The sequence below is a fragment of the Rhinolophus ferrumequinum genome, chromosome 14 (assembly GCF_004115265.2).
Source record: "Rhinolophus ferrumequinum isolate MPI-CBG mRhiFer1 chromosome 14, mRhiFer1_v1.p, whole genome shotgun sequence".
Classification (NCBI taxonomy): domain Eukaryota; kingdom Metazoa; phylum Chordata; class Mammalia; order Chiroptera; family Rhinolophidae; genus Rhinolophus; species Rhinolophus ferrumequinum.
In genome coordinates, this window is record NC_046297.1 from 66,494,181 (window position 1) to 66,520,772 (window position 26,592).

A 26,592-nucleotide genomic window follows, 5' to 3' on the forward strand; every position below is an offset into this window, starting at 1 on the left:
CTGACATCTGATTTCCTTCTCCATTTTTTTCTGGAAGAATCAGTCAATCATGATGACTATGCAGGATAAAGCCAAAAGAGCTGACCACAAAGGCCTTGGGTCCTGCTGACCGGAAGTATTCTTTCAGTCCCAATACAACTCAGAAAACTTCTCTAATTTTATAAAAAGGAAACCATTATTTTCATTTTTCAATAACCATAAAAATGTGTCACCCACATGGTCTGGGTAGAGGGGCAGTAAGTCTTTTGCACAGAAACCCTCCAAACGGCCACAAACCAGAACAGGCTTCAAACTCTTTCTCTCCATTTCATCTAGGGGACTGGCGACCTCCCCCAACCATAACGGAACCACAACCGGGCCTGTCAGCTGATGTCCACAGGCCCCACCTGGGAGACTGCTGGGACGGGTAGGTGAACGCTGCCCCTTTCTGAGACTTCTTATGTTTTGGAGTAGATGGCGGTCCAGGGGTGAAAATCATGTCTATTCTGGAAGAGAACACACAAAGAGGGGGATTACATCGCAAAGAGCTTTACATGTGCAGAGAGGAAAGCAATTTATTTTCTTCCCTCGTTAGTCAGGAATGCGTTTGGAATACATAAGAGAAGGGGAAAAAGAGAGATGGGGAGGAAAAGGGGGAGGGAGAGACAGAGAGAAAGAGAATTTAGAATCTCAATACATTAGTATCTTTTTTCTTTGGTCTGGTGGTACCGAGGGCATCTCCCCATTCCAGGGGAGAAAGAAGCAATCAGATCACTGAGCCTGGTGAGGGTCAAGTCTCCTTATTTCTTATAGGAAATGTCGTACGTGCTGCAAGCCTAGCTGGTCTTCCAGCTCTCTTATTCCTCCCCACAGCCTCTAGTTAGGCAGTTAAACCCTGCTAAACCATAGGCTCTGTGCGTCTGTGGCCACTGGAGGCCTGGTTAGGTGTGACACTAGCGCCCACACCCCGCTTCCTTTTCTGTGTAAGGCCCCAGCTCCCCATCCCTGCAGCTCTGAGCACAATAGGTGACAAAAGTCCCCCCATGGAGCTGCAGGGCTGGGGCAGGGGCGGGGCATGGAGCAGCCTGAGGACTCACCACAGGCCCAGGTAAGACCAGGCTCCCAGAAGTAGCCATGGGTCCTCCGGTTTTGGCAAAGCCGGCTGCTCCTCCACTGACACCATCATGGACCAGGTCGCCCCTCCTTTGTCTCTGGCCCACTCTAACATGAGCGCAGTCGGGGATATGCCATGAGTCATCCCGGCCGTCAGCCTTCAGCCATGGCTCATGGAAACACATTTGCCGGCTAAATCTCAAAAATGACGGCAGTGGAAAGGTTCACTCTACATTCAGATGGGCCGGTATTTTGGAGTTGGGGATGTCCTAGACACCACGCGCCCTCCGTCTCTCAGACAGCCGTAGCTGCATAAATAACAGCATGCGAGGTTCAGAACTCGTCCACACATGCTTTGTTAGGCAGGCAGTGGGCATGGACTGACTGCCCGCCCCTGTGCTAGGCAGCCACAGTTGACATTCCAGTTACAGATAAAGCAAGGTCACAAATAAGCATTCCTCTAACCCAACAGCACCGTTAACTTCCAACTCATGGAGTGTGGTGGTCCTAGCCCCTTTGCAGGACACCCCAGTGGGGAAATAGTCCGATGAGGAGACCGAGGTCCAGAGAGGACACGACTCGTGTCCATGTGAAATTTCACACAGGTCAGAGAAGGAGCTTCAAACAGGACTTCGGTTTCCTGACACTTGTTCTATGACTTCCTGACAGCACGTTTTCCTTTATTTTCTAAATGGTTTTTGTTTTTAAAAAGATATTACAATTCATTAAAGAGTCGATAAATTTAATAAAAAGTCACACATGGACTCGTCATCTCAGTATAGCTACTGTAATTGTTTGGGGGCAGTCCTATTCCTTTTCTCTAGGCCCCCTATATGGGAGAGTGTGTGTGTTGTGGGTATTTCTGAGCACACACACGTGCGTATGTCTCTGTGGTCATATTGTACATATATATTAGTCAATATCATCACAAGAACTAGGCACAATATATATGTTATATATATAATTATAATTTTATATATATGTGTATGTATATACATGTATATATCTGAGTATTATTAGTAATCATATTATGGATGTATTCACAGGTCATACAATTTTTAAATCTTATTATATACATTTTCTAAATATCGTTTGATGGATACGTAACTTTTTAATGAGAGCAGGTACCATTCTTTTCTTGATCACATTTTATAACTGAGGAGGTGTGCTTATTAGAGAGAATAGGAACTTTGTAACCAGTGGCACCTGTTTGACGTCCAGCTCTGCCACCTCCTAGCTGGGTGATTTGGGGTAAGTCCTTTGCCCTTTGAACTTTGGCTTCCTCATTGATAAAATGGCTCCTATAACACACTACCTTGACAGGGTTATAAGGGATTAGACCCATATAGGAAGAGTAGTACCCAGGTGGTCAACAAAAATGGTGGCAATTATGAGTTGGACGCTGATGATGCTCCCATATTTTTGTTATGATAAATAATAATGAACTTTTTTTAACACAGTGAAAAATTTATATTTAGAATTAGCCAGCTGGACTCAGTTCAGATGACTCCTGTTTTGTTGGCAATATCCAAAGTCTCGTAGCCAGCGGCCAATTGGACTTCTGCCTGCCTGCCTGTCATGAGGCCTAATCAGGGTGCTGACCATGGCCACGCCAATGTCACAGAGCTTTCTCCCAGCCTGTCTGGTCTGCAGCCAGTTGGCCTCGACATCCATCGTGTCTGAGGAATGTTCTTTGTTCTTAAAATGTCTCCCCTGCATTTTGGATTATTTCTGAATGCCTTTCACCCTCAGCGCTAAGGTTCACCAGGCTTTGATTCCTTAGCGGTGAGGCGAGCGCAGTCCTTCCAGACGTGAGTGTCTTACCTCGTCTGAAGGTACTTTATCCTGGAAAGCATGTCGAGATGTCCTGCGGAATACTGCTCAATCACATCCTTCACGTCATAAGGCCTCAAAGTCTCCTTGAATTTTTTCTTATAGAGACGGAATTGTAGAATTCTGCGAAATAGAAATATTGGTGGGTCACGAATAGAGAGTGAAGGAGACAAAATACAAGACTAACAAACTCAGGGGTGAGAGGAGACAACAACCCAACTAGAAAAGGACTTGACGGGGAGAAGTCCCAGCTCTGGGTGGTGGGTCTCGCCCTCCGAAACACACAGAATAGGCGGGTTAGAACCTCTCCCTCACGACCACCTCCCTTCCCTCATGTGAATAACAATCACATCATAGTAACAGTAAGAGCTAACATTCACTGAACATTCATTACAGACATTGAGCTAAGTATTTGATGAACCATCTGCTAACGTAGAGCACATTCTCCCATTTGTTAATAAAGTCAGAACTTTCCTCAGACCCCAGGTCCGTGTGCTGCTGACATCGCTCTGGCTCTCCGGTACTGTGTCTAGATGAGGACAGCAACTCCAGAATAGCCTCTCTAAATCTTTGGCGTGTGAGCTCCTAGAAATGAGAAACTACTTCTGTTCCTCGAGTTTTCTCAGATTCTTAGTAAAGTGGGACACTCAGAATCACAGATGTCAAACCCTCACTTCCACCTTCCTTCTTGGGAACCAATAAGGTCACCCCAGATGATTAATGCTCCTTGAAAACCCCATCCCGAGGTCCACTCCCGCTGAGCACGGCATTAATTAAAACCCCTAATCACAGGTCAGAGCACTTTTAAAGTTCATTTTGTTTGTCATCACCCATGGCTCCAGCCTCTGAACACTATTTTGGCACATTGCTTCTCCCATCCAATTGACTTGCCCTCCTTTTCTAACTTTGTGTCATTGTATAAGCCTGCCCTTTGCATAACTCCAGCTGAGGTAGGTGCCAGCAAACGATGGCTCGAAGGCAGATCTGGCCCACAGCCTGTTTTTGAGAGTAAACTTAGGTTAGAACACAGCCACAGCCATTCATTTATGTATTGTGTATGGCACTACAAAACTCAGAGTTGAACACTTGCAACAGAGGCCCATGGAGCACAAAGCCTCCAATATTGACTATCTGGCTCTTCATGGAAAAAGTTGTCCCACCCTCAACCAAGACATCAATGAAAATGGACAGGGCAGGAGCCAGACAATGGAGCATCCCAGCAGAGACCTCCTTCCAGGCTGACACAGATTCATCCACGGGTTTTCTCTGAGTAAGACCATTCAACCAGTTATGAATGCAGGTCGGTGTGCTTTATCCAGGTGTATTTCTGTCACACTGCGCATATGGTGCCATGAGAAACCAGGTCACGGCTTTGCTGAGGTCCACGTATTGTAACGGTCTTGTGCTTCCCTGATCTCTTGGACTGGGAACCTTGCTGAAAACATCATGACCAGTTCTTGGAGAATCCAACTTATTTTCTGGAATTCACTGCCACCATCGTGGAGTGCTTTTAAGTCCACGTTCTAATCAGCGTTTGTTTGAAGTGGCAGCAAATTTTCATGTTCTTATAGAATGCTAAAGCAAAATAAAACTAGCCAGGGTAGATTATAATTTCATCTGATATAGACAAAAAGAAAATCCTATAATTGATTATCTTGTTAAAAATGCTAATTAAAAAGAATGAGATGTATGAAGGCAGAGGAAAAGCTACTGTGAGAAGGAGCTTATAAAGGAAGAAAACTTCATGTTAATAGATTCCCTGTCCCACTACCCTTTAGAAGAAATGGTGGCCAAAGCCAGGCAAGAGCATGACAGTTGGAAATACTGTCAGGAGCCTGTGGGAGCATTTTTATAAACAGGAAAGCAAGAGTCACCCATGATGACTTGTAGGACTCATTCTTCTTCAGGCAGCACCCCACACAGAGTACTGACATACTCTTTGGATCTGACTCAGGGCTTCCTCGAGGGGCCTCCTGCCCACCTTCCCAAAGCCAGGAGCACTTTTCACAGGCATGTCCTGTGGAGTTGAGCTGGGGCCTGGGGAAGCCCACAGGTACGGGGTGGGCCTTACCTGACGGCTCGGATGGCGGCCTTCAGGGTGGGGATCATGTCTTCAATGAGGAAGTCATTCCCATAGCCCCTGTCTTCTGCCATGGGGTCGCCTGTCCCGGCATCTGGGAGGGAGACACCCATGTTAGTGGCACAGCCACAGCCCTTGGAAAGGCTCAGGACCTCGTTCAGTCCCAGCCGTCCCAGCGCCACCTCCAGGGACTCTGTTCCACCTCCAGAAACCCCGCAGCGTCCTCCAGTTGTGACGTCATCCAGCCTTTCTTAGCACTCCCCTTCTATTACCCAGGCGTCTGAGCCAGAAGTGCCTGCTGTTCAGGACTGTTGGTCGGGGCAGGAAGCTAGAAGGGAAGCGCCATGAGTTCCAGGGCTCCCGAGTGGCCCTTTGGAGGCAGCAAAGGGCACACATGTGGGCGTTAGACAGACCTGAGTTTAGATTCTTGCTCTATCAGTCATTATGCTCATGACCTTGGTTTGGCGGGGGGAGAGGGAGTCACTGTCTGAGCCCTGCTTGTGCCCAGCTCACTCTGCACCTGGACCCTCTCCATCCTTCAAGTTGACCTCCAAGAGAACACACTGATCATGGCCACCCTTAGGAAGGATGGGGACACGTCCCAAAGGTCTCTGAGGCATCTGCCCACATCAGTGTGGTGATTATGGCCCAGGAGAACAGCTAACTTGGTGGGGACATATCACAGAAGCCTCCAGACCAGGGGATCTGGACAGGATGAAGCGAGAAGTTGGTTCAGGGAGGGTAGGGAACGGGCTACTTTGCAGACTGTGAAGGGAGGGAAGAGAGGAAGGAAGAGGGCCTGGCAAAAGCAGAAGTGGGGGGACTCAGGGTGAGGGAGAAGAAAGGCCTTACCTTCAGAACTCTGCCAGAAAGCGTAGGCTTTCATGCGGAAGGCGGTGCGAAAACGCTCTTTATTGTTTAAGACAACAGGCTTTGGCTCTTTAGAAGGACTTTCTTCTATGGCATCTACATTCAGAGGGGTAAATAGCTTTCCTTTAGTATTGCTACCACGAGGATTAGAAAGGCGAACCCGATCCAAGAGACCCAGCTTTTGGCTACAAAATAAGCAAAAGTGAACAATTTTCCTCCTTGAGTGCAGGCTTTCGTATTTCCCCGTCCCTCTCCATAAAGACTCACACATTCTCCGTGAATGGGACAGGCGTGCCCTCAATGCTAAGTCTGATGTAGCCGCTTGGATGGGCGGGGCTTGGTTCCGATCCTAGCTCGCCAATTTACTAGCTATGACACCTCGGGGGCATTTCTTAACTTTTCTGGACTTCAGTTTCCTCTTACACTGAAGAGGAGCTTAAACGAGATACAGGATGTAAAATGCCTAGCGCGTAGTAGCATGCGCAAAGCTTCGTTCCTTCTCACTGCCATCTCCTTGGTATCAGTAACTTTGTACCACTCCATGATGCCCAGATAGCGACTTATACACCCAAAAAGCCTGACCAAATGTTCCCTGAGCAGAGGTGAATGACATAAGTTACACACAGCAGGTATCCAAACCTGGCGTCCACAGACACCTCCCCTCAATCGGTAGAATTTAGGGGGCGTCCATGAGCCTGGTTGGGAAAAACATTACCCCTTTAATTTACTAACCTCTAACGGAAACTTAGCACGTCTTTCTATGAAGAATGTAGGTAATAAACCCCAGGAATATCCTGAGTGCCCGAGTCATAACCCGGGGCTTTCCACAACAGAAATCGCAGATTATTTTACACGCTAGTATCTCCAGGTATTGTGATGCAGGTCACTGCTTCAAAGTTAAGGTGGTGTTCAACCCGCCATGAGGTCTCGTCATTAGATTCGTCACAGAGAAGCACACACATGACTGCCTCTCATATGCTTAAATGTTCTGACGACTATGTTTCAATGCAGTGTTGGCACAGGTTTTCAACTGTGAGGTCTACTAATAGACGGATTGTTTTTTCAATAAATATGCAGTTAGCTCTCTGTTTCCCCGAGTTTTGCACCCCCAGATTCAACCAGCTATGGATCAAAAAAATATTTTGCATTTGTGGTGGGGGTGCACCGATCTTTGCCATTTTGATCAAAAAAAATATTTTGCATTTGTGGTGCAGTTGCACTGATCTTTGCCATTTTGAGTATCCGTGGATTTTGGTATCCAAGGAAGTCCTAAAACTAATCCCCCACAGATACTGAGGGATGACTGAAGGTAAATTTGGGGGAGGTCAAAAGTTACATGGGGATGTTTGAGCGCCCTGGGGTGGCCCTAACCCCGGTGTTGTTCAAGGGTCAACTGTAATAGTTTCTTCTGTAATTGGATGCATTCTATTCGTGGCTTTAAAATTGTTATTCTGAGAAAGGGTCCCCGAACTTCATCAGACCACCAAAAGTGTTCTTGGCACCAAAAACAGTTACTAGGTCCAACATAAAGTCACCCTGAGGCAAAAACCAGCTGCAACTGCACCTGAAGTCCAGCTGTACCCGTCACCATCTGTGACCTTTCTGAGCCTCAGTTACTGCATCTTTAAAACAGGGAGAAGCACTCCCGCGTCGTCTGATTGCTAGGAGATGGTGTTGGTCAAGGAGTTGGCATAGAGCTGGCACACAGCAGGCGCTCCATAAATATCAATCTCTTCCCTCTAGTTCTCAGCTTCCACCCCTCACCCTAGTGGGACATGAGGCACGAAGTCCTTTTTGTGTGGTATAGAAAGAAGCCACATTGCATGTTTTTGCAACGTACCGGGGGTGCCAAAAAAATGTATACACATGATGTGTATTCATCTTTTGTGATCGGGCTATATTGAGTATTACCATTTTAATACAGGTTTTCTTCCCTTTCTTAATATGTGCATACATTTTTTGGGGACACCCTCTGTACAATACACTCATATCAGTGGCTTTCTCTCCATCGTCCCACACAGGGCTTGACACTCAGTAGGTGCACCATGTACTGGTGGAATAAATGCTTGAGCGAACGTTTATGGGTTTTCCGATCAGCTCTGCAGTGAACTGAGATAATTTAGACTTTCTAAAGAGCATGTCTGGTTATGACAGCCATGCGCTTGGCGCCTAAAGCAGCTGACGTCTGCGGTGTGGCATGGTGTGGTGTCGTGAGGGGGTCACGGGTGGTGGAGGCTGGAACATCCCCCCAGCCAAGAAGGGGCTGGGACCCTCCGCCCCACAAGTTGAGCAGGTGCCCTATGCCCTCTGAGCAGCAGGTCTTTCTGGGTTCAGTGAGTCTAACACCACCTGCTTCCTGGAGATTTGGGGAGCATTACCCTCTATAATATCGGTCACATTTCTTGCCTTCAGCCTGGCAATGAGAAGACACTAAGGCATCTCTGATTAACAAATAAAGGAGTGAACATATGGCCGAACAATCGTCCTTCCTGACTCCTCCGGACTGTTCTCTCTCACCCAGAACCGCTACATTAATAAGCTGCCCAGGGTAAATTCAGAGAAACTCCAGTACTTACATCGCTCCATTTTCCCTGACCTGAAGTCACAAGTTTCAGAACTGCTTTCCTCACCAGTATGAGATAAATGACTAATAGGACAGAGAATCTATCAGGGTCCACAGGCTAAAAATACTAGACAAGGCAGGAAGGGCTAAAAATATTGGACAGGGCAGGAAACCGACTGAACACACACAGAAGACTTTCCTCCCTTGGAGCTACATAAAAGGGGGACTTTAGGCCAGACTTCTCAGGGCCCTTCGTCTTAGCCCATCTCGCGGATCTGTCCTTCTCTCCATACCAAACCCCCTGTCTATCCCCACGTCTCCTGCATGCCCAGTCCTCCATCTGGCCATGCCTTTTCCTGCCTTCTCAGCTGACCTCATTCCCATCTACCCTTTAAAACGCCCCCTCTGCCCCAGACACACCTGCGGTTTTCTGTCACAGTGTCTATCACACTGCGTGGAGACCATGCGTTTCCATGCCTGCCCACCCCACTGGATCGTGCAGTCCTAGCGAAGCAACTACCCTGCCTGTTTGTCTCTGAGCCTAACACACACGCTGCTCTGCACCTCCCCCGTTCATGGTAGCGGCATAAGTCATGGATTTGGGGGTACCCCCCGCCTGGGGGGAAACGTCCTGAGAAAGATGTGCCTGAGGACACGGGACTCATTCTCTCTGGCCCCCAGCTTCGTCTCTCGCACAGGGATGACAACCGGCCCTCGTGACACACGGTTGTCGAAGGGGTCAGTGGAGGGATGCACGGCCGCTGTCTGTGAGAGGGAAGCCTTCGATAAACGCTGACTGTCACCATTACCTCGGTAAATGAGCCTCTTCCCACAGAAGCACGAGAACGCTAATGATGTGCGAAAAGCATGGATAAAATTTCCTGGGCCACAGGAAACTTTTTTTTTTTTCCCCCAGATGAACTGAAATGAGTTCTTGGGATTTGTGTATTATTTTACAGTATAATTAAAATTGTTTTCAGTTACAGTTGACATTCGATATTATATTATTTTACAGTACTTCTGAATGCTAGTCTCGAACACTCCCCATTGTCCCTGAACTTGACCTTGGCAGGAGATAAGCAGACAGGGAGCTCAATTCCAGATCAACTAAGCAAAAGTAATGGCAGCCGCTTTGTCCTGACTTGAAATCTCAGCGTAACTGCTGACTATTAGAAAGATAATGAGAGGACTCTCAGGATTCTCTGTGTGCTGGATTTAGGCTTTGCTTGTTTGGCATGGAAATGGTGCGTTTCAACCGCTAACAGTCTGCATGGCTTTGGCTATGTTCACTTAATACCCCTTTGGTCACAGAGGATGGTTTCTAAGAGATGGATTCTGCCAGCATTAGGAACCTAGATGGGCCGGATGCAAGTCAGAAGCCTCAGCTCTGAATTCCTCAAAGCCATTGCACCTAAGAGGCTTATGGAATTCTTCCTCCAGTAAAGTGGGTGATCAGCTTATTTCTTAATTGTATTGCCTGAAAGCCAAGACCCCAAAGGATAATCAAACGCAAGGCCAAGTGCACCCCTGAAACCCAAAACCCATCTCTGCTCTTCTCTGTATGGATTTCTAGTGCGTCATTCAGGCCTTGTGCTTGCAGGGGCTGTAGATCTAACGAGATAAACGCTACTTGCAGTTGATATCACACTTCCTTGGAAAGCTGGGGTCCCTGAATGTTTAAGTGCAGATAATTTTCAAACATGAATCGGAAAAACTAGAAATAGATGGACTGGGGACGGGAAAGTAAAATCAAGAGTGATTTTTCCTGGCGGAAGCAGACCTTGCCCTGGGCTTCTGCCTCAAGGAACTGCAGCCATATTAAACTCCGTGCAATTCCCCAACATTCACACCCACCAGCCTTTACACATTCTGTCGCCTGTACCTGGGAAAACCTGCATCCCTTTTTTTATCTAAATGACTCTGACTTAATTGTCTGAAACTTGGTCCAAGCATTAGCCCCCAGGCTCACTTCCACTCTTGGTCCAATTAGATATCTGTTCACTGTGCTTTGTTTAGGCTTTTCTCAGCCATGGCACTTAGCCACCATAACGAAACATTTGACTTATTAGGGACTCTCTCACTAGCCGGGAATCATTCTGACCCCTAACCCAGGGGACATCTGGCAATGTCTGGAACCACAGTTGATTGACATGACTTGGGGAGTGCTAATGGCATCCAGTGGATAGATGCCAGGATGCTGATAAACATCCTACAGTGCACACAGGGCAGCTCCCCACAACAAAGAATTATGCTACCCAAAGTGACAATAGAGCTGAGATTGAAAAACTAAAAAGTAATCTGTTGGTCCAGAAACTGGGCTGTGTTCAATTATCCGGCATCTAACACAGTGCCTTGCACACAGTAAGCACTGAAAGCATCACTATGATACTGAGTGAAAAAACGCAGGGGTACACGATGTGATCTTCTGATTACTAACATGCACCCAACCTCAGCGAAGGGAGTGCTGTACAGTGGGAAGAGTGTGGGCTTTGGAGTAAGAGAACTGGGTTCCAATCCCTGCTTTGTAGTTAATATTTCAACGTGGGTAAGTCAGTCATTAACGCTTTCTGGTTCCGTTTTTTCACCTGTAAAATAGAGCTAATATTATCTACGTATTAAACAAGAATGTCTTCAACACCTTATACATGCTGGGCTCCTGGACACTTGCTGAGTATACGAGTACAGCGGTGACTAAACAGACGCGATTTTCAGCCTCCACTGAGGCTATGACAAAGTCCAAAAGGCACATTGTAAGCACACAGATGCATGTAACTCTAGCTATCTGAGCAGAAAGCAAAGGAAGTGCAGTAATGGAGACAGGTCAGCATCGGGAGTGTGTCCAGGGAAGGCCTCTGGGGTGGATGAGAAGACCAATGAGGCAGCCGATTCCAAAAGCCCAGATGGGGACGTTGAGGCCCGAAGGGTGAGAAGAAGTCAGAATTCTAAGAAAAGGAGTGAGAACGCTCCAGGCAGAAGATGTAAATGTTCTCCCCACCCTCCAAAATTTAAAAACTAAATTAAGAAAAGTAAATTTAGATCTCCCCACCGTTGGGGTTTCTCAGTGGCTACGCCATCCTGCTGGATTCTTCCTCAGGCACTCCCTCCAAGGGTCGAGTTCTTTCCTGCCCCAATCTAAACTTTTCTCACTCCCAGTTCTGTTAAAGTCTCTTTTGTCCCTACTCTCAAATTCAGCTCCAGGTCCACTTTTGCACATTAAAAACTCATGGAAGTGCTCCTAGGAACAAAGTCCAAAGAGAGACCTCGGGCTGGTACTTTCGAATCCAACTCCTGCTTCCCTCCCTCCACCCCGCCGCCCCCATCCAGACACAGAATGAGATGGGGTTTGTGGGGAGGACCTGTCAATGGGGCTGTGACATTACAGAGTAGTTAGAAGGGAGGAAACCCAATAGGGGAGAGGAAAACCCAATAGGTGGATGAATGGGTGATGGAAACGGGTCAGAGTCTGCAATGCATTCTGTTTGCTAAGGAATGACGTGCTCTTAGCTAGAGAGGAGGCTACACGAAGGGAGAAGGAACAGCCTTTTTCACAGTTTTGCAAAGTCATAAAAACGGAACTTCCACCCTCTTAGAAGCATTAAGAAGAAACCTCGAGCCCTTACTGGCTTCTCCCCAAGCGAGGAGGCGAATTGTCTGACTGGCCTATGGTACGTGTGCAACAGCTACTGGCTCATTTTCTTGGTTGCGGGGCGGGGGGTGCTCCATATGAAAAGCCAATTATGTATGCAACGTCACACATGGTTTCTCTCTGGCTATCAGTGCCCCCTGGGGTCAGACAGGTCATGAGCCCGTGTGGCTGGCTGGGGTAGTGTGTGCTCTGTCCGTGTGCTGGTCCCAAGGCGATCTTCGTGAGAAGTGCTATGAAGCTCACTATTGCCTCCAGAGTCAATTCTGCTTTCCCCACCCAATGTAGCCTATATTTGGATCCTTCTCTGAAACCCCTATGTCCCTTGTCAATTGGTTCAAAAATCAAAGGGAAAATGGTGCTAGCACTCCCCCAGATTCCAAAAGGAAAATTGAAACTAAGCTCTTAGGACATGTCGGGGATCACCCTGAGGTTAAACAAAATTGATCCAAATCTCATCTCTGCATCTCAGTTACTCTGCAGCCTGGCACCAGTCTTGCAAGATCTGGATGGCAGGAGAAAATATGAGCAACAATGGCATTGTGTCCAAGGCTCTTATTTTGCTCTGGGTAACAATTTTCTCATCAGTAAAATTAGGGGATTGGCTTAATTGCGCTTTCAATTCCTGCATGCCATTAACAGTCATTGATTTTATGACATGGAAGGAGATTTACTGCCAACATCATCCATCACCCTGTGAGGTGGATTTCATGTGGCTGATGTCACCGGGAGAAGGCATCTGACCAATGCTCCTTCACTTCCCTGCCTCCACCGCCCCCCTCTCACGGCAGGGACTCCAGCTAAGTGAGCTAAGAAAGCGTAGAAGAAAACAAAACAACTGATTAGTAACTGTTCCCAGCAACCATGAGGACCAGCATAGTGATCGGGACCACGAACTACGGAGCTCGAAGCCATTGGATACAAGTCCTGTTCTTGCTACTTTCTTAGCTGTATGACTTTGTGCAAGTCACTTGCCTCTTTGAACCTCAGTTTTCTCATCTGTAAAATGGGGATTAAACATAGTTTCGACTTCGTGGGGCAGCGATCTGGGCTAGAGGTGCTTAGAACTATACCTGGCAAACAAAAAGCATTCTTTATTTATACATTATTGTTATTATACCTGAATTCTTTGATACAAAGAATGACCGTCTACTAAATTTGACAGCTCTGTAATGGGAAGGGCAAAATACAAGACAGGAGAGAAAGAAGATGCCTGGAACCAATTTCTTCCCTCTCCAAAGAGGAGACGCGTCCCAAGGGCCGCTGTTCAGATTGAATTGTTTGAAAATATAAAGTGGACAACTGAGCTCAAGCGAGCAGTTACTGTCAACAACAACCTGTCTTGAAAATTCAAAAAACGCTAGCTTCTACCACGCAAATGCCCCTAGTTATCAGCACTGCTGCATGTCCACTGAGTAGCTATAACTGACGTGCAGAATGATGACCCTAACACAAAATGCCAATCTTTTCTGATTAATCGATAGAACAAATGAGGCTCGGCATGGTTTATTGTTGATGTTCTGTAATGCGACATTATTTTTAGGGATTTGAAAATGTATGGGTAGAGTTTATGCTTGTGATGGGCAACTGTTTTTTGGCCACTCTGTGTTTCTTCGGGGAAAAGGACCCAGTTCTGTTGGGGAGCTGACTCCTCCAATGTCACCCAGGTGAGTGTAATGGGGGCTGCCAATCATAGCATCCAGACCCGACTCACACTGACAGGTGGATGTACGACCCAGAGTTGGGCTGGTAGTAGCCTCTTACTCTCGGAGCCATGGAGATTGTCCAAGATGTGACCCAAACGGGGCCAATCCAAGTGCTTCCCTGGGATTTTTCAGACTGGAGTTGGGTGAAGGATATGTGGACAGAAGACAGAGGAAAAAAAACTATGGCTGTTTGCATCCATCCTTCATCAGTACGGAGAAAGTCAGGAGAGAAAGTGAGAGAGAGAGACAGGGAGGAAAGAGAAGCAGAGACAAGAGAAGAAGAGAGAAATCCTAGAAGGTCCTATTCCTTATTACCCAGGGCTTCCCATTTGCTCTGATGGATGACTATTGGGACATGGCATTTTCCTCCTAGTCCAAGGTAGTTTAAGTTGGGTTTATGACATTTGTCATAAAGAGTTTTGTTTGTTTGTTTGTCATGAAGAGTTTATCCATCCACCCAGCCATCCACTCACTATTTCAGTTAGATGCATCTAACTGAAAATCTTAAAATGCATCTACCTGGGCCCTAATTAAACCGGAAGTGCCTAATCCAGCGCATAATAGGAATTTGCTTGTTGGTTCCAACTTGGCTGAATACTGCTCATGTCTGTATAGAAAATGCTCTACAGGTAGATTTAGTACCTCACTTGCAGTATCAGCACCTGCATGAGTATAAACCCTGTTGGTCATGAGAGGAGGAGGAGAGAGAGCACCCCATTTGGAGTCCTGAGACCTGCACCTTGTAACCCCTGGAGCTCATGGGCTCTGTAACTTGGGGTGAGCCTGCACTATTGGGAAGGGGACTTGGTGTCTGTAAGAGTACCTGGGAAAGAATCTCTGAGGTGTCTTCCCCCTCTGCCTCTGTGAGCTATGAGCTGCTGCAGGTTCTGTAGCAAACGACACTGTCCTTGTGAATTGTCCAGCCCTTCTCTGCAGTCTCCCCAAACACCCCCTACCGTCCGAACTGGGTCCAGGAAGGAACGCTAGGTCCATTTGAAAACACGCACAAGAGAGGCAGAAAGGCTGTCTGTGTTTCTGCACAGGAGCTAACTGGCGCTGTCTGTAACTGTTTCTTCAAGGTAACACTACGTAGGGGATGGGCCATCACGGCCCCCATTCAGGAAGGTTTGCCCAGCTTCCCAAAGGCCCCTGTCCTCAAGTGCTTCCATGACAATGCAGACCAGGGTCCTGTCCCTCCTCCGTCCCAACTCTGTCAGCTCTACAAGAACAGCAGCTGAGCGTAATGTCTAGGAGACGGATTGCAAGGCCTCCCAAGTGGTTTGCCCGCCATCATAGATTAAATGTACATTTGGTATACATATTATATATTTATACTTCTAAATATAGAAATATTAAGCTGACATTTGCGAGAGATGGCCTTTCTTGACAATCTTGAGCAGGGTCCATAGGCTCCCTCTATTGTGGCATCTTCTCGACAGGGAGAGAGAAGGGAGAGGTAGAGAAACGCTCGTAACCCAGAAGCTCAACCTGCCTCTGCAGCAGTCTTTAGTGAGCTTGCTCTACTGGGGAAACCTCTGCAGTTGTGGGGATCATGAATTATAATCTTGATTCACTTTTGGAAGAACCATCTGTGAGCCCAAGAAGCAAATGAAGTGACGTGTAGTAGAAGTAATATGGTCTTAATATTCGGATCTGAGTTTGACTTTTGGTCTTGCCATTCAGTAGCTGTGTGACCCAGGGGGAATTACTCAACCTCTCTGAGCCTCAATCTCTTCTATCCACAAATGAGAATATGAGGGCCTGTCTTACATTGAGGTTGTGAGGACCAAGTAAGATACCATACATGGATTCCAGGCACAGAATCCAGCCCTAAGGAGAAACTCAGTAAGTGCCAGTTGCTATTATGACTATTAAGGTGTCCTTCAGTAAATTACCATGAAGATGGCAGAGGGCTATGGTGTCCCCAAACTCTATCTGTGAGCAGCATGGCTGCCTAAGGGCCTTTATCGGGCCTTATACCATATAGACCTGGACCCTGTGTCCCCACTCAGTGGTGAAAGGAAGGGAATTCATAATCAGAAACATACCTGGCTGCTGCCTCCAGCTGCTCTTTCCTATAAGGAGATGAGGGAGAAAAAAAGTGAACAAAGTATAAATTATATGGAACAGCTGCCCCTCTCCCCAACATTGGCCCCCAAACTTCCCTTTGATGAAGATAAAGGAGCAGAGGGAGCTCTAGGACAAGATGGTGAGTATGGAGGGGAACCACTGAATGAGATCTGGGTTCCTTCGGCCAGACCCCAGGCCTCCACCGGGGCGATGGTTCACCTCTGAGCTCTCAAGGTTCTCCTCCGCCATTCATTCGTTTACTCATCCAGAAAATGGTTGCCGAACACCTACTCTGCCCCAGGCCTCGCGTGGGCTCAGGGGATTTATTTAGCAGTAGGGACAGACCAGAGAACCAGGAATTCCATAATTTAGCAACCACACACCCCGTAACCCTGTCACGACCACCATCATCATCGTCGCAAATATTACTGAGCAATAATTAATGGGCAGATAGTATTTTCAGTGGTTTTTATGGATCAACTCATTTAATCCTCATAACAACCCTATGAAGTAAGTATTGTCATCCCATTTTCCTGATGAGAAAACTAAGGCACAGAGAAGTTAAGGACATTACTCAAGTTCTCACAGCTAGGAAGCAGCATGGTCAGGATTCAAACCCAGGAGCGACTTCGTTCCTGAGTCCACACTATACAATCGGGGTGATGAAAAATGGAGTCATCCATTCCAGGTGTCTTCCAGGACATTCTAAAGATGAAATGAAACTGTATGTATGAAAGCAGATCCAATGGTGCTTGCCCAGAGGGGAAGATAACTGCCTGTGGTCCCCACTCTCCATTTCTAAGCACTCAATAATCTTGACCCTGGTCACACAAGGAACAAGGCCTGGTTACACAGGGAATTAACTGGGACATTTCGGTCAAGTCACTTCTACTTCTTGGGCCCAAGTCTTCCCATCTCCATTTTGGTTCCAATAGCGAATGATTCCAGAGCTTCCCTGTCCAATATGGTAACCACGAGTCCCATACGGCTACTAAGATTAAAATTAAAAACAATTAAAAATTCAGTTCCTCAGTTGCACTAGTGGCAGTCAGATGCTCAGTAGCCATGGGAGGCCAGTGGTTACCGTTGGACAGCACAGCTGTACCCCATTCCACCACCACTTTTAGGGAACCAAGAGGTATGCACGCTCTTGTTGATGGAAAGTAACATCTGGTTTCTAACATCTGCCCTTGTCTCTGTTGCATAGAGGAATGGTCCATCGATCGTCCCCAGTATCTTCCGGCACCTCCTCAGATTCCTGCCACGTAATTGCACCAAGATGACACAGTCTATGCTGGCCAGCAAATCAGAAGACCTGGGTTTGGGTCTCAGCTTTGCCCAATGTGATGTGTGGTCTTGAGCAAGTTCCTGAACTCCTGGGGACCTCCGTTGCTTCTCATACAAAGTTGACTTTGGACTTGAAACTGAGTTCTTTGCAATTCAAAAATGAATTGATCCATTGAAGTCATAAGAAAGGAAAAATAAACAGGGAACACCGTCACCCACCACTGCTTGCCCCAAACACATAGATACTTGCAAACTGACAAAGGACGACCCTCAGCTGGAAGCTTTGATATGGCACCACTCCTAGGAGTGGGTTATACAACTTCATTCTTCAAAATCTTCGGGAGGAATGTAAAATGGTGCCGCCACCATGGAAAACAATCTGGAAGGTTCTCAAACAGTGAAACACAGAGTTGCCAACTCGACTCCTAGGTATATACCCGGGAGAACTGAAAACGTATGTCTATACAACATGAACCCAAATGCTCATGGCAGCACAACGGCCAAAAAGCGCAACAACCCGAGTGTCCATCAATAGCTGATAAATAGATAAACAAAATGGGGCATAGAAGACAGACTATTAGTCAGCCATAAAAAAGGGATAAAGATCTGATACACGTGATGAGACAGGATGGTTAGCATGTCCCTAGGTAGACAGGGAGGTCCCTGGTGGAATAAACAAAGACAGCCATATCCTAAGACTCCAGGTTTTGAAATCTCTCCAGGACAAAATGTAACAAGGCCTTGAGGTTAATCATAAAATTCCTTTTGGCCTGACAAACGGAACAGATCTGATAGATAAGAATAGGTTACTTTGCTAATTCCTCCAGGATGGGCAAACAGAACAAACCTGGTAGACGGATTTCATTAGAAGGCGCCAGTTCCCTTCTTCAAACAGCTCGCCTTCCCCAAGCAGGCAAGGGAAGGTATAAAAGTAAGAGCTTTTGCCTCAGTCAGGGGGTACCCCCATTCGGGACCCTCTCCCGCTTGGGAGCTCTGACTCTTTGCTTTCAATAAACTATCCTCTTTTTAAAACTCTGCCTCTCCTGCATCCGTGTTTCCATTCTTCAGTCCCACGAGACACGATCCCGGCCTACACCCAGAAACTGCTGGCAAATCCAACATCACCTACATCATTTGGGGACTCACAGGAAAAATATTCCTCCATCAATGACGACATGGGTGAAAAGTGAAAACATTATGCTAAGGGAAAGAAACCATATATAAAAGGCCACATATTATGTGATTTCGTTTTTATATGAAATGTCCAGAATAGGCAGAATAGAGACAGAAAATAGATTAGCGTTTGCAGGGGCTGGAGGAAAGAAACCGAGAGTAACTGCTATATGTATATGGGAACGTAACTAGAAACACCACTGAATTGTCTACTTAAAAAAAATGAATTTTATGGTATGTGAAAACCTCTTATGGTATGTGGAACATATCTCAATAAAGTTATTTTTTTTTAAGCATACATAAAAAACAAAAATACTCAGGAGGCAGGTGAGGCCACGCCAGTGTATTATCAACCACTTCTTTGCTATGAAACATATGGAGGGGGCTGGAATTTAGGGACTTTCTTTTTCCAAGGGCCTGCCCTGTTTCAGAATGTTTGCTAAGTGCATTTCTCTAGTGACTTTACACGTTTGCCCTTGAAAAGAAGTAAGCCAGAAAGAAATGTTCTCTCTTAAGTTTCAAAGCCATTGTCAAGTCCCAGCAGCGGTCTGCAGCACAATGCATTCCTTCAAGCCTCTGACAGCTAGGACAATAGCTTGTTTATAATAAATCAACCCCACAGAATGGGCCCATTGCCAAGACCTTGGGATGCACAGCAAACGGAAATCATCTTGGTTCTGCATTCAACATCGCTGCACATTCTTGTTTCTGAGTTCGAGGTCACTCTGTTCTCTTAATGGGAAGTCACTTGCTACCCAAACGAAGACTGATTCCATCCAAAACCCAAAACAGTCATAGCAACGACAGAATTTTACAATCCATCGGAACCATAGAGGTCATCTTCTGAGCATTTGAGTCTAATGACGAGGAAGACACAAGCAGTAAACCACACGTTACCATTTACTGAAGCCTGGCTTCTTCTCATCTCAACTCTTCACAAGGCCTCACTTCCTAAGTTGTTCTCCCTCTTTGCTTATCCCCTTCCAGGTCCTCTCTCTCCTCCCGCTTCTTGCTGATACTACCTTGGTCCCAGACCCCATGACCTCTTATCCTGAATCCTACAATCATCTGCTAGCTAGTCTCCTTGCCTAGAACCTTGAGTCTGTCCGCTCCACCCTCCACACGGCTTCCTGTCACCTTCCTGAAACACGGATCTGAACATGTCGTTCCGTGGTCACATGGCTTCCCTTTGCCTTCAGGACCCAGGTGACATTCCTTCACAAGTCACCTGCGACCTCCCATGGTCTGGCCCAGCGCTTAGCACAGACAAGGGGCTCAAAAATATTTGTGGACTGAGTGCCCTGAATAGAAATTGGCGCACGCCACCAGAACCTCTGGAGAGTGACAGCACGGCAGGAGGGAGGTGGGAGCAGCAAGCATGGGCCTGGGCTTTCAGGCGTGTGGGTCGTGGTCAGCGTCGGGATCTTATTGTTTAGCATGATCACTGGTGGGTAGGGTTTACGCAGGAAAATGAGTTAGTAGAACCCAGATCTCTTGGATTTCCTTCAGTCTTTACTATAATCTATTGATGGGGATATTGGGGTAATTGAGGCCACGTTCAGAGACGGGTCTCAGGTCCCATAATGAGCATGTGGGGGAAGCGATGGAGACGGAGGGAGCCGTCCGGCTAGTACTGGGTCCTGCTCCAGTCCATGAAACCAAAGATATGTGGCACACACACACTTTGGAGCAGCCCCCAGCTGCAGGCGTGATGCGGAGGGTTCCTCGGCTTTCCTCCCAACTCAGGAATTTCAGCAGTCCAGCATTCTATGCACACGCTTACAGATCTGAGCTCAGGACGGCAGTATGGAAAACCTGGAGAGGAGCAGCCTGGTTCAGCAGCCCCAGGAGTGAAAAGACCGAGGGCCTGGCAGCCTGTGGATGGGGCTGACATTGGCCAAGATGTCCCCCAGTTCTGAGCCCCCGTCCTCCAGTCTGTGAGAGGAGACAGGTGAAGGTGGAATGTCCCCCGGGCAGACCGTGGCCACTGTGTTAGATGCACACCAGGCGTCTGTGTGAGAGGCTTTTCCCAGTCTAATGCCACCTGCGTCTGCACACCGCCCACTGATTTTAACACGCCTGGACCTTTGGAAACCTCTGCTTTATTTCATAGGATGCCTGTGAGGATTAAAAGAAATCTGAACTTGGATACCTGGAACATATTGGACATCTAATAAATACTAATTTCTCTCTCCCTTTCATAGGTGCTGGTCCTGGAAAGAGGGTTTTGTTTGTTTGGTTTTTTTTTTTGTTTTTCCTGAGGCTTTTCATTTCATCTCCCTTCTCTGAGAACACAAAACAACACAGGGGCCCTGGAGGACCTCTTGTTGCTTCCTCTGCCCGCCTGTTCCTAGCATTCAAAGTGGTCTGGGGCATCCAGGATTGCTAGGGTGGCCCATTGCCCTGGCTCCCCACTCCCTAGGCCACGGATCTTGCTCAAACATGGATGGGACCGTCCCTTATCAGCTACTCTACATTGTCTAGCTGGTAACCCCTGCTGGTACCCTGGAGTCATCTGGAGAGCTTTAAAAAATACTGATGCCTGGGCCCCCTCTCTGGGATTCTGATTTAATCAACCCAGGGTGTGGCCCGGGAACCGGGATTTTTAAAGCTCCCACGTGATTCTAATGTACAGCTCAGAGGGGGACCCACTGCCCTGAAGGATGACCTTCAGCGAGCCATGAAGGCCACAGGCACCGGGACAGATCCACAGAAGGGACGGTCACTCACGCCCCGAGCACTCCAGTTGCCTGAAGTCACCACTTGCCTGAAGAACGGAAAAGAGACGACTGATTCATAGAACCTCCATGTAGCCACAAGGTCCATCCTGCTGGGGTTGGTAGCGTAGTACCTCCAGGCAGCCTGACGGGGAGAGGAGAGGGGCAGGAATGAGCTGGCATTGCCCAACACGGTCTCACCGAATCCCGTTAGAACACTGTTTGAGCCCTTGACTCCTGAGACTTTGAATGTGCATTGAAGCCGGGATTCTTGGCTTTTTGTAGCACCTTTGAGAGAAAAAACTTCCGTACCCCATCGTGTCAGAGCTGAAATGGGTGGGGGGGGTAGGGGTGGGGAGGGGTGAACTGCAGTGCAGGGAGAGAGGGTGCTGCGTACAAAATCCCTGGGGGGCGAGGAGGACTTTTGCTGCAAGTTCCCTGAGACTTTGCCAATAGGTAGCAAGACAAACGTCGTTTCTGTGCCACTTCTGGGCACAAGAGATAGCCCGGAAATGAGATTTTGATTCTGAAATACTATAACTGCTAGGATAGTGTGATGGCTTGGGATTTAGGGGTTTGGGGCAGCCTCTGAGATTGGGAATGACCTAAAAGCTATGCTATGTAGGATAACATCCCATACCGCCCAGTATCAGACCCACAGAGACACTCACGACAACTGGCAACACGTTCACGAGTGAGTGGTCATGCAGACATTCAGTCCCACGTAGCGATAGCCAGAGAGCTTTACTTCCCTAATCTCTGTGCTCCCAGAGGCCCAGGAAACCATGAAGCAGGATGTCCCTCTGAAGTGTAGGAGGGGACACCTCTGCCGGCCGGTCTCACCACCTCTCACTACTGTCCCCAGCCCCAGCCCATGGTGCGGGGAGTGATGGAAGGGATGCAGAGTTGGCAGCCACCAACTGCTGTATGACTGTGTACTGGTCAGGACAAAGGGGCAAACCCTTCAGCATTCTGCACACAGAAGACATCTCTTCCTCTCTTGGCCAGTGGGCCCCTAGCCGTGGCAGATGTGCGGGGCCACCTCTCCTGGTCGCCGAATGGCTAAGGGGCCGGATTCCAGGTCGACTCCTCCTCCTGGGCCCCTCAGCCAAGACTGCGGTGGGAAGCAGGAGGAGAAGCCTAGTACAGACCCACATTCTCCACTCCAACACAATTAGAAAAACAGCAGATGGGCCCGTCCCTGTCCGAGTTCTGTGTCTATTTCTTGATTGGCTTAGAACCGGAATGGGAGAGTGATAGGATTGTCACTTTCAGTACCCAGAGACAGGCCATACAGATGACCACAGAAACACCCAAGCCACCCACAAGCAAGCATGGTCCTGGCTCCCTTTCCAGTTCATGGATATGACCATGCACGTGCGCGTGCACACACACACACACACACACACTCACACAGTCACTCACAGATACACACACTCACAGACACACACACACACACACTCACACTCACACTCACACTCACAGATACACACACTCACAGACACACACACACACTCACACTCACACTCACACTCACACTCACAGATACACACACTCACAGACACACACACACTCACACTCACACTCACACTCACAGATACACACACTCACAGACACACACACACTCACACTCACACTCACACTCACAGATACACACACTCACAGACACACACACACACACACACTCACTCACACTCACACACTCACAGATACACACACTCACAGACACACACACACACACACACACACACACACTCACAAACACACACGTGGGGATCTTAGTCCGTTGCACTTCATCCCCAGGCAGGCAGACCTGAATGAGCTCAGCAGCCGGCTTCCTCCTTTTCTCAAAGTGCTTCTGACGATGTTGTTCCTGCACCTTGAGTGCCAGCCCGGACCCCAGGATGCCCTGGAGGGAGAAGTCAGGCTCTGAAGTCAGCCCCACCCAGGCTTTCCCGGCACCCCACCCCCAGCCCCAGGAGCACAGTGACAACACTGAGCAAAGGGCAGATGGAGGGAAGGACCTCTCCCTTCTCTTCCAGGGCGTAGCTTACTGGGTTAAGTGGAGCCCTGAAGTCAGGGGGTCCTGACTCTGCCACTTGGGAGGCACTCTGCCTGGCCACTTCTGTTACTCTGCCACTTCCTGACTCTGCCTCTTTCAAGCCGTGATACCCTGGGCAACCCTTGTATCTGCTGTAGCTCAGTTTCTTCCACATGGAAGTGGGATAATAGTGCACACCTCATAACGCGGTTAAGGAAAAAGTAAAGTATAGGAACTGCCCAGTGAGGGGTAGGACAGAACGGAATTTTAAAAACATCACCTGCTTGAATTGGCATTTGAGATTTGGACCATACTTGGAATTGCCCAGAATTGTAATCTGTTTTGATTTCCAGGTCAGACCTGCACGTGGATTAAACGGGTAGATGTATACCCTTTTCAACTTGAGAGAGACCTTAAGAGACCATGTCGCACTCCCACAACCCCTCACCTGTTACAGAGGAAACTGAGATTCAGAAAGGTCACATGCCCAAGGTCAAACAGCATAGAAATCAATAGACAAGGTAAGGTGTGCAATGGAAAAAGAACACCCCTGACTTCAGGATGGCAGGTGAAGTGGGTAGAAGTGAATTGTTGTATCAGAAGGTTCTTTCCAAGCTTCACCGTTAAGAGCCAGGCTACAGAACCAGCAGACCTGGGACTCCTGGGTCCACAACGCAATAGCCTGTGATGCGAAAACTTTACTAACCCAATGAAGCCTCAGTTTTCTCATCTGGAAAATGGAGATAAATATAGCACCAAACTCCTCACATCGTCATGAAGATGAAATGAGATGACGTAGACAAAGCATCCAGCAGGATTCCAGCCCACAGTAAGTTCTACAGGTACCATCTCTTATGTTAACACTACACTTATGGGCACTGGGTTTCGGGGTACTTATTATCTATCAGGGGTTAAGACTCACTCTTGAGGGAAATACATTTTTTTTTTTTTTTTTTACACAAGCCAGGAAATGACAGGGCAAGCGAAGAGACTCACATACACGAAGGATCTACTACGTGCAAGACACACATGGGGGAAAGACAGCATTCCGGTCCTTGAGGAGCTCACAGTCTCCCGTGGAGGTAGATATGGAAGCATGCAATGCCAGCACGGTGTCAGAGATGCGTGGAGGAGGGAGGAATAACTCAGCCTAAAGAAGGCAGCGCTGAAACGGGAGATACGTGGAGGAATCACTCCTGGCAAAGGGACAGGCACAGCCCATGGTGGAGAGGCAGGATACTATGCATAAGGGGGTGGCTAGTGCACTGCCAGGGCTGGAATTCAAGGTATGGGAGGATGGACGATGAGGTGGGGGCCAGGCAGTGAGGGTCCGGCATGTCCCACGACGGAAAACACTGAAGGTACTTACCGCTGGAAGGGCAAAAAAGGAGACGCCGATTAAGGAAAAGGTGGCTGCAATCAGACGGCCTTCCCATGTTTTGGGAGTCTTGTCTCCGTAGCCAATGGTGGCCAGTGTGATCTGAAGAGAGAAGAGTTCGGATGTGGGGCTTCCCAGGGAGAGGGACATCGGGGATGTGTCCACGGAGCTCCACCCGTCAGCCTTTGTGCTAACATGGGGGCTGCTCCCATTTAGAACAAGGTTTCCAACGCAGGAAAGGCACCAAGTCAAGGAACGTATATGGGAGCCTTCCAACCACACCTGTTTCTGAGTTAAGGATTTCCTACTTATTGGCGATCACTTAGCAAATATTTCAATAATTGCAAATGTGTATGTGCATGTCTGTATGCACACTCGTGTGTATTTGCATGTGTGCTATTCACGATCCATGTTTCTGAATATATATGGTTCCGAATACAGCCATGGTTCCGAATGCATGTATGCCTGCATTTATATGTATTGTGTGCATACATGTGCATGCCTAATGGTTGGTGTGTGTTGTATATTCCTGTGTGTGCCTACATGTGCAGGTTATCAGTACACATGTACTTATGAACACAGAAGGCAGGATATCAGAGCAGTTAACAGTGTGGCCTCTGGAGCCCAACAGGCTGAATTCAAGTCCCAGGTCAGCCACTAAGTGGCTCAGCAGTCTTCCTTGCATTAGTTACTTAACCTCTTCATGCCTCAGTTTCCCCATTTTTAAAAAGGGTCTAATAACAGGAGTTACTTGAATTTAAAATATGTTAACAAATGGGAAGTGCTTAGAACAATGCCTTGGAGCCAAGTAAGCCTTCAATACGTGCTAATTTTAGTACCACGTGTCCTGTGGGGGTGGAGATGTGTGTTCGCAGGTGCATGGCTTGGCTGGTAACAGCACACAGCTAATGAGGTAAGGTCCCCCGGGACCAGCCTATCCAGAGCCCTGATTTCTTATAAACACTATGGAAAAGCCTGTTCCAAGTGCACCTTCTGCGGGGGAGTCTCCCAGTGGTAGGTTCGGAAATGGAAGAGGCTCAGCTCTCACCTGTGACTGCAGAATGCAGCTGCCCAGCTGAGATGCCCATAACCCGCCCCCTTCTCTCTCAGTCACAACAGTCAGTCCCCACGGGGAGGGGGTCTTCAAGGTGGTGACTCACCAGGCCCCACCAAAGGGCATCTGCATAGGTCTCAAACTCCTCTTTCATCTCTCCTCCTTGTGCGTCTACCTCCGGCACGTCTTTCTCAACCAGGTAGACAAGAAATGAAGAAAGGATGAGCGTCAGGAACCCAATGTACCAGGCGGTGATGAGCTCCTAGGAAAGCAAGGAATGGACAAGGAAAGTGGTCACTGGAAGCTCATTGGGAGGCAGGAATCCAGGTTTACCAGCTGTGTGACCATGGGCAAGTTGCTCACCTTCTCTGGTCCTCACCTCCCATCACTGTAAAATGGGGTTTGTAACATAGTCATTATTTTCATCCCTAACAGAAAGAGTCTAGGAGGAGAGGAAGATTTCTGCGTTAGGGTGACCTTGCTATTACAGCTCAAGAGGCTTCACAGCCAGGAGAACCTGGCTGCCGCCTCTGAGCTAAGGCTCTGGACTCAGGGGACTTGCTTCTGTGCAGGACTGGGCAGAGCAAGGGTAAAGCTCAGCTCGACTGGGAAACCGAGCGAGTGTGGGGCAGTGGACAGAGCTGTGGACACTGCTCCAGCCCTGTCACTGACTGACTGTGTGACCCTGGGCAAATGACCCCTCCTCCTCAGCCTCGGTTTCCTCATTTTTAAAATGGAGGAACTGACCCACAGAGTTCCAGAAAGTGCCACAGGTACAACTGGTGAAATGCTCATAGATCGTTTTTATGTTAATCACGTATTGATTTACACCATATTAAAAATGAGCATAAATAACGCGTAAAAACCACTGTGTCATGGAGACTACCACTCAATAGACTAGGACATATGAGAAAGTAAGTAAGAAAAAGATGACTGGAAGGAAAATGTGAAGGGATAGTAAGGATGGCGCCGAGATATGGCAAAGATCGGCATCGCTGAAGTTTCAGATGTCCTGACCACAACAACCCCGCAGGTTCTATTTATCTCCCTCTATTCCAGTTTCAAGGTTTCGCACAGTAGGTCGG

The 26,592-nt window shown here is 47.9% G+C and overlaps 1 protein-coding gene across 3 annotated transcripts in view; it reads right to left on the bottom strand.

Annotated features, from left to right (window-relative positions):
* KCNQ3 (potassium voltage-gated channel subfamily Q member 3) overlaps nucleotides 1–26,592 on the bottom strand; it is a 225,297-nt gene that overhangs the window by 3,727 nt on the left and 194,978 nt on the right. For all 3 annotated transcript variants that reach the window (XM_033126086.1, XM_033126087.1, XM_033126088.1), the window contains exons 5-13: nucleotides 25,614–25,769; nucleotides 24,445–24,555; nucleotides 22,848–22,943; nucleotides 21,085–21,179; nucleotides 15,836–15,862; nucleotides 5,858–6,060; nucleotides 4,997–5,099; nucleotides 2,917–3,048; nucleotides 387–485 (exon numbers count right to left, since the gene is read on the bottom strand). In XM_033126086.1, coding sequence (XP_032981977.1) covers nucleotides 387–485; nucleotides 2,917–3,048; nucleotides 4,997–5,099; nucleotides 5,858–6,060; nucleotides 15,836–15,862; nucleotides 21,085–21,179; nucleotides 22,848–22,943; nucleotides 24,445–24,555; nucleotides 25,614–25,769 — 1,022 coding nt within the window. The remainder of the gene's footprint in view (nucleotides 1–386; nucleotides 486–2,916; nucleotides 3,049–4,996; nucleotides 5,100–5,857; nucleotides 6,061–15,835; nucleotides 15,863–21,084; nucleotides 21,180–22,847; nucleotides 22,944–24,444; nucleotides 24,556–25,613; nucleotides 25,770–26,592) is intronic.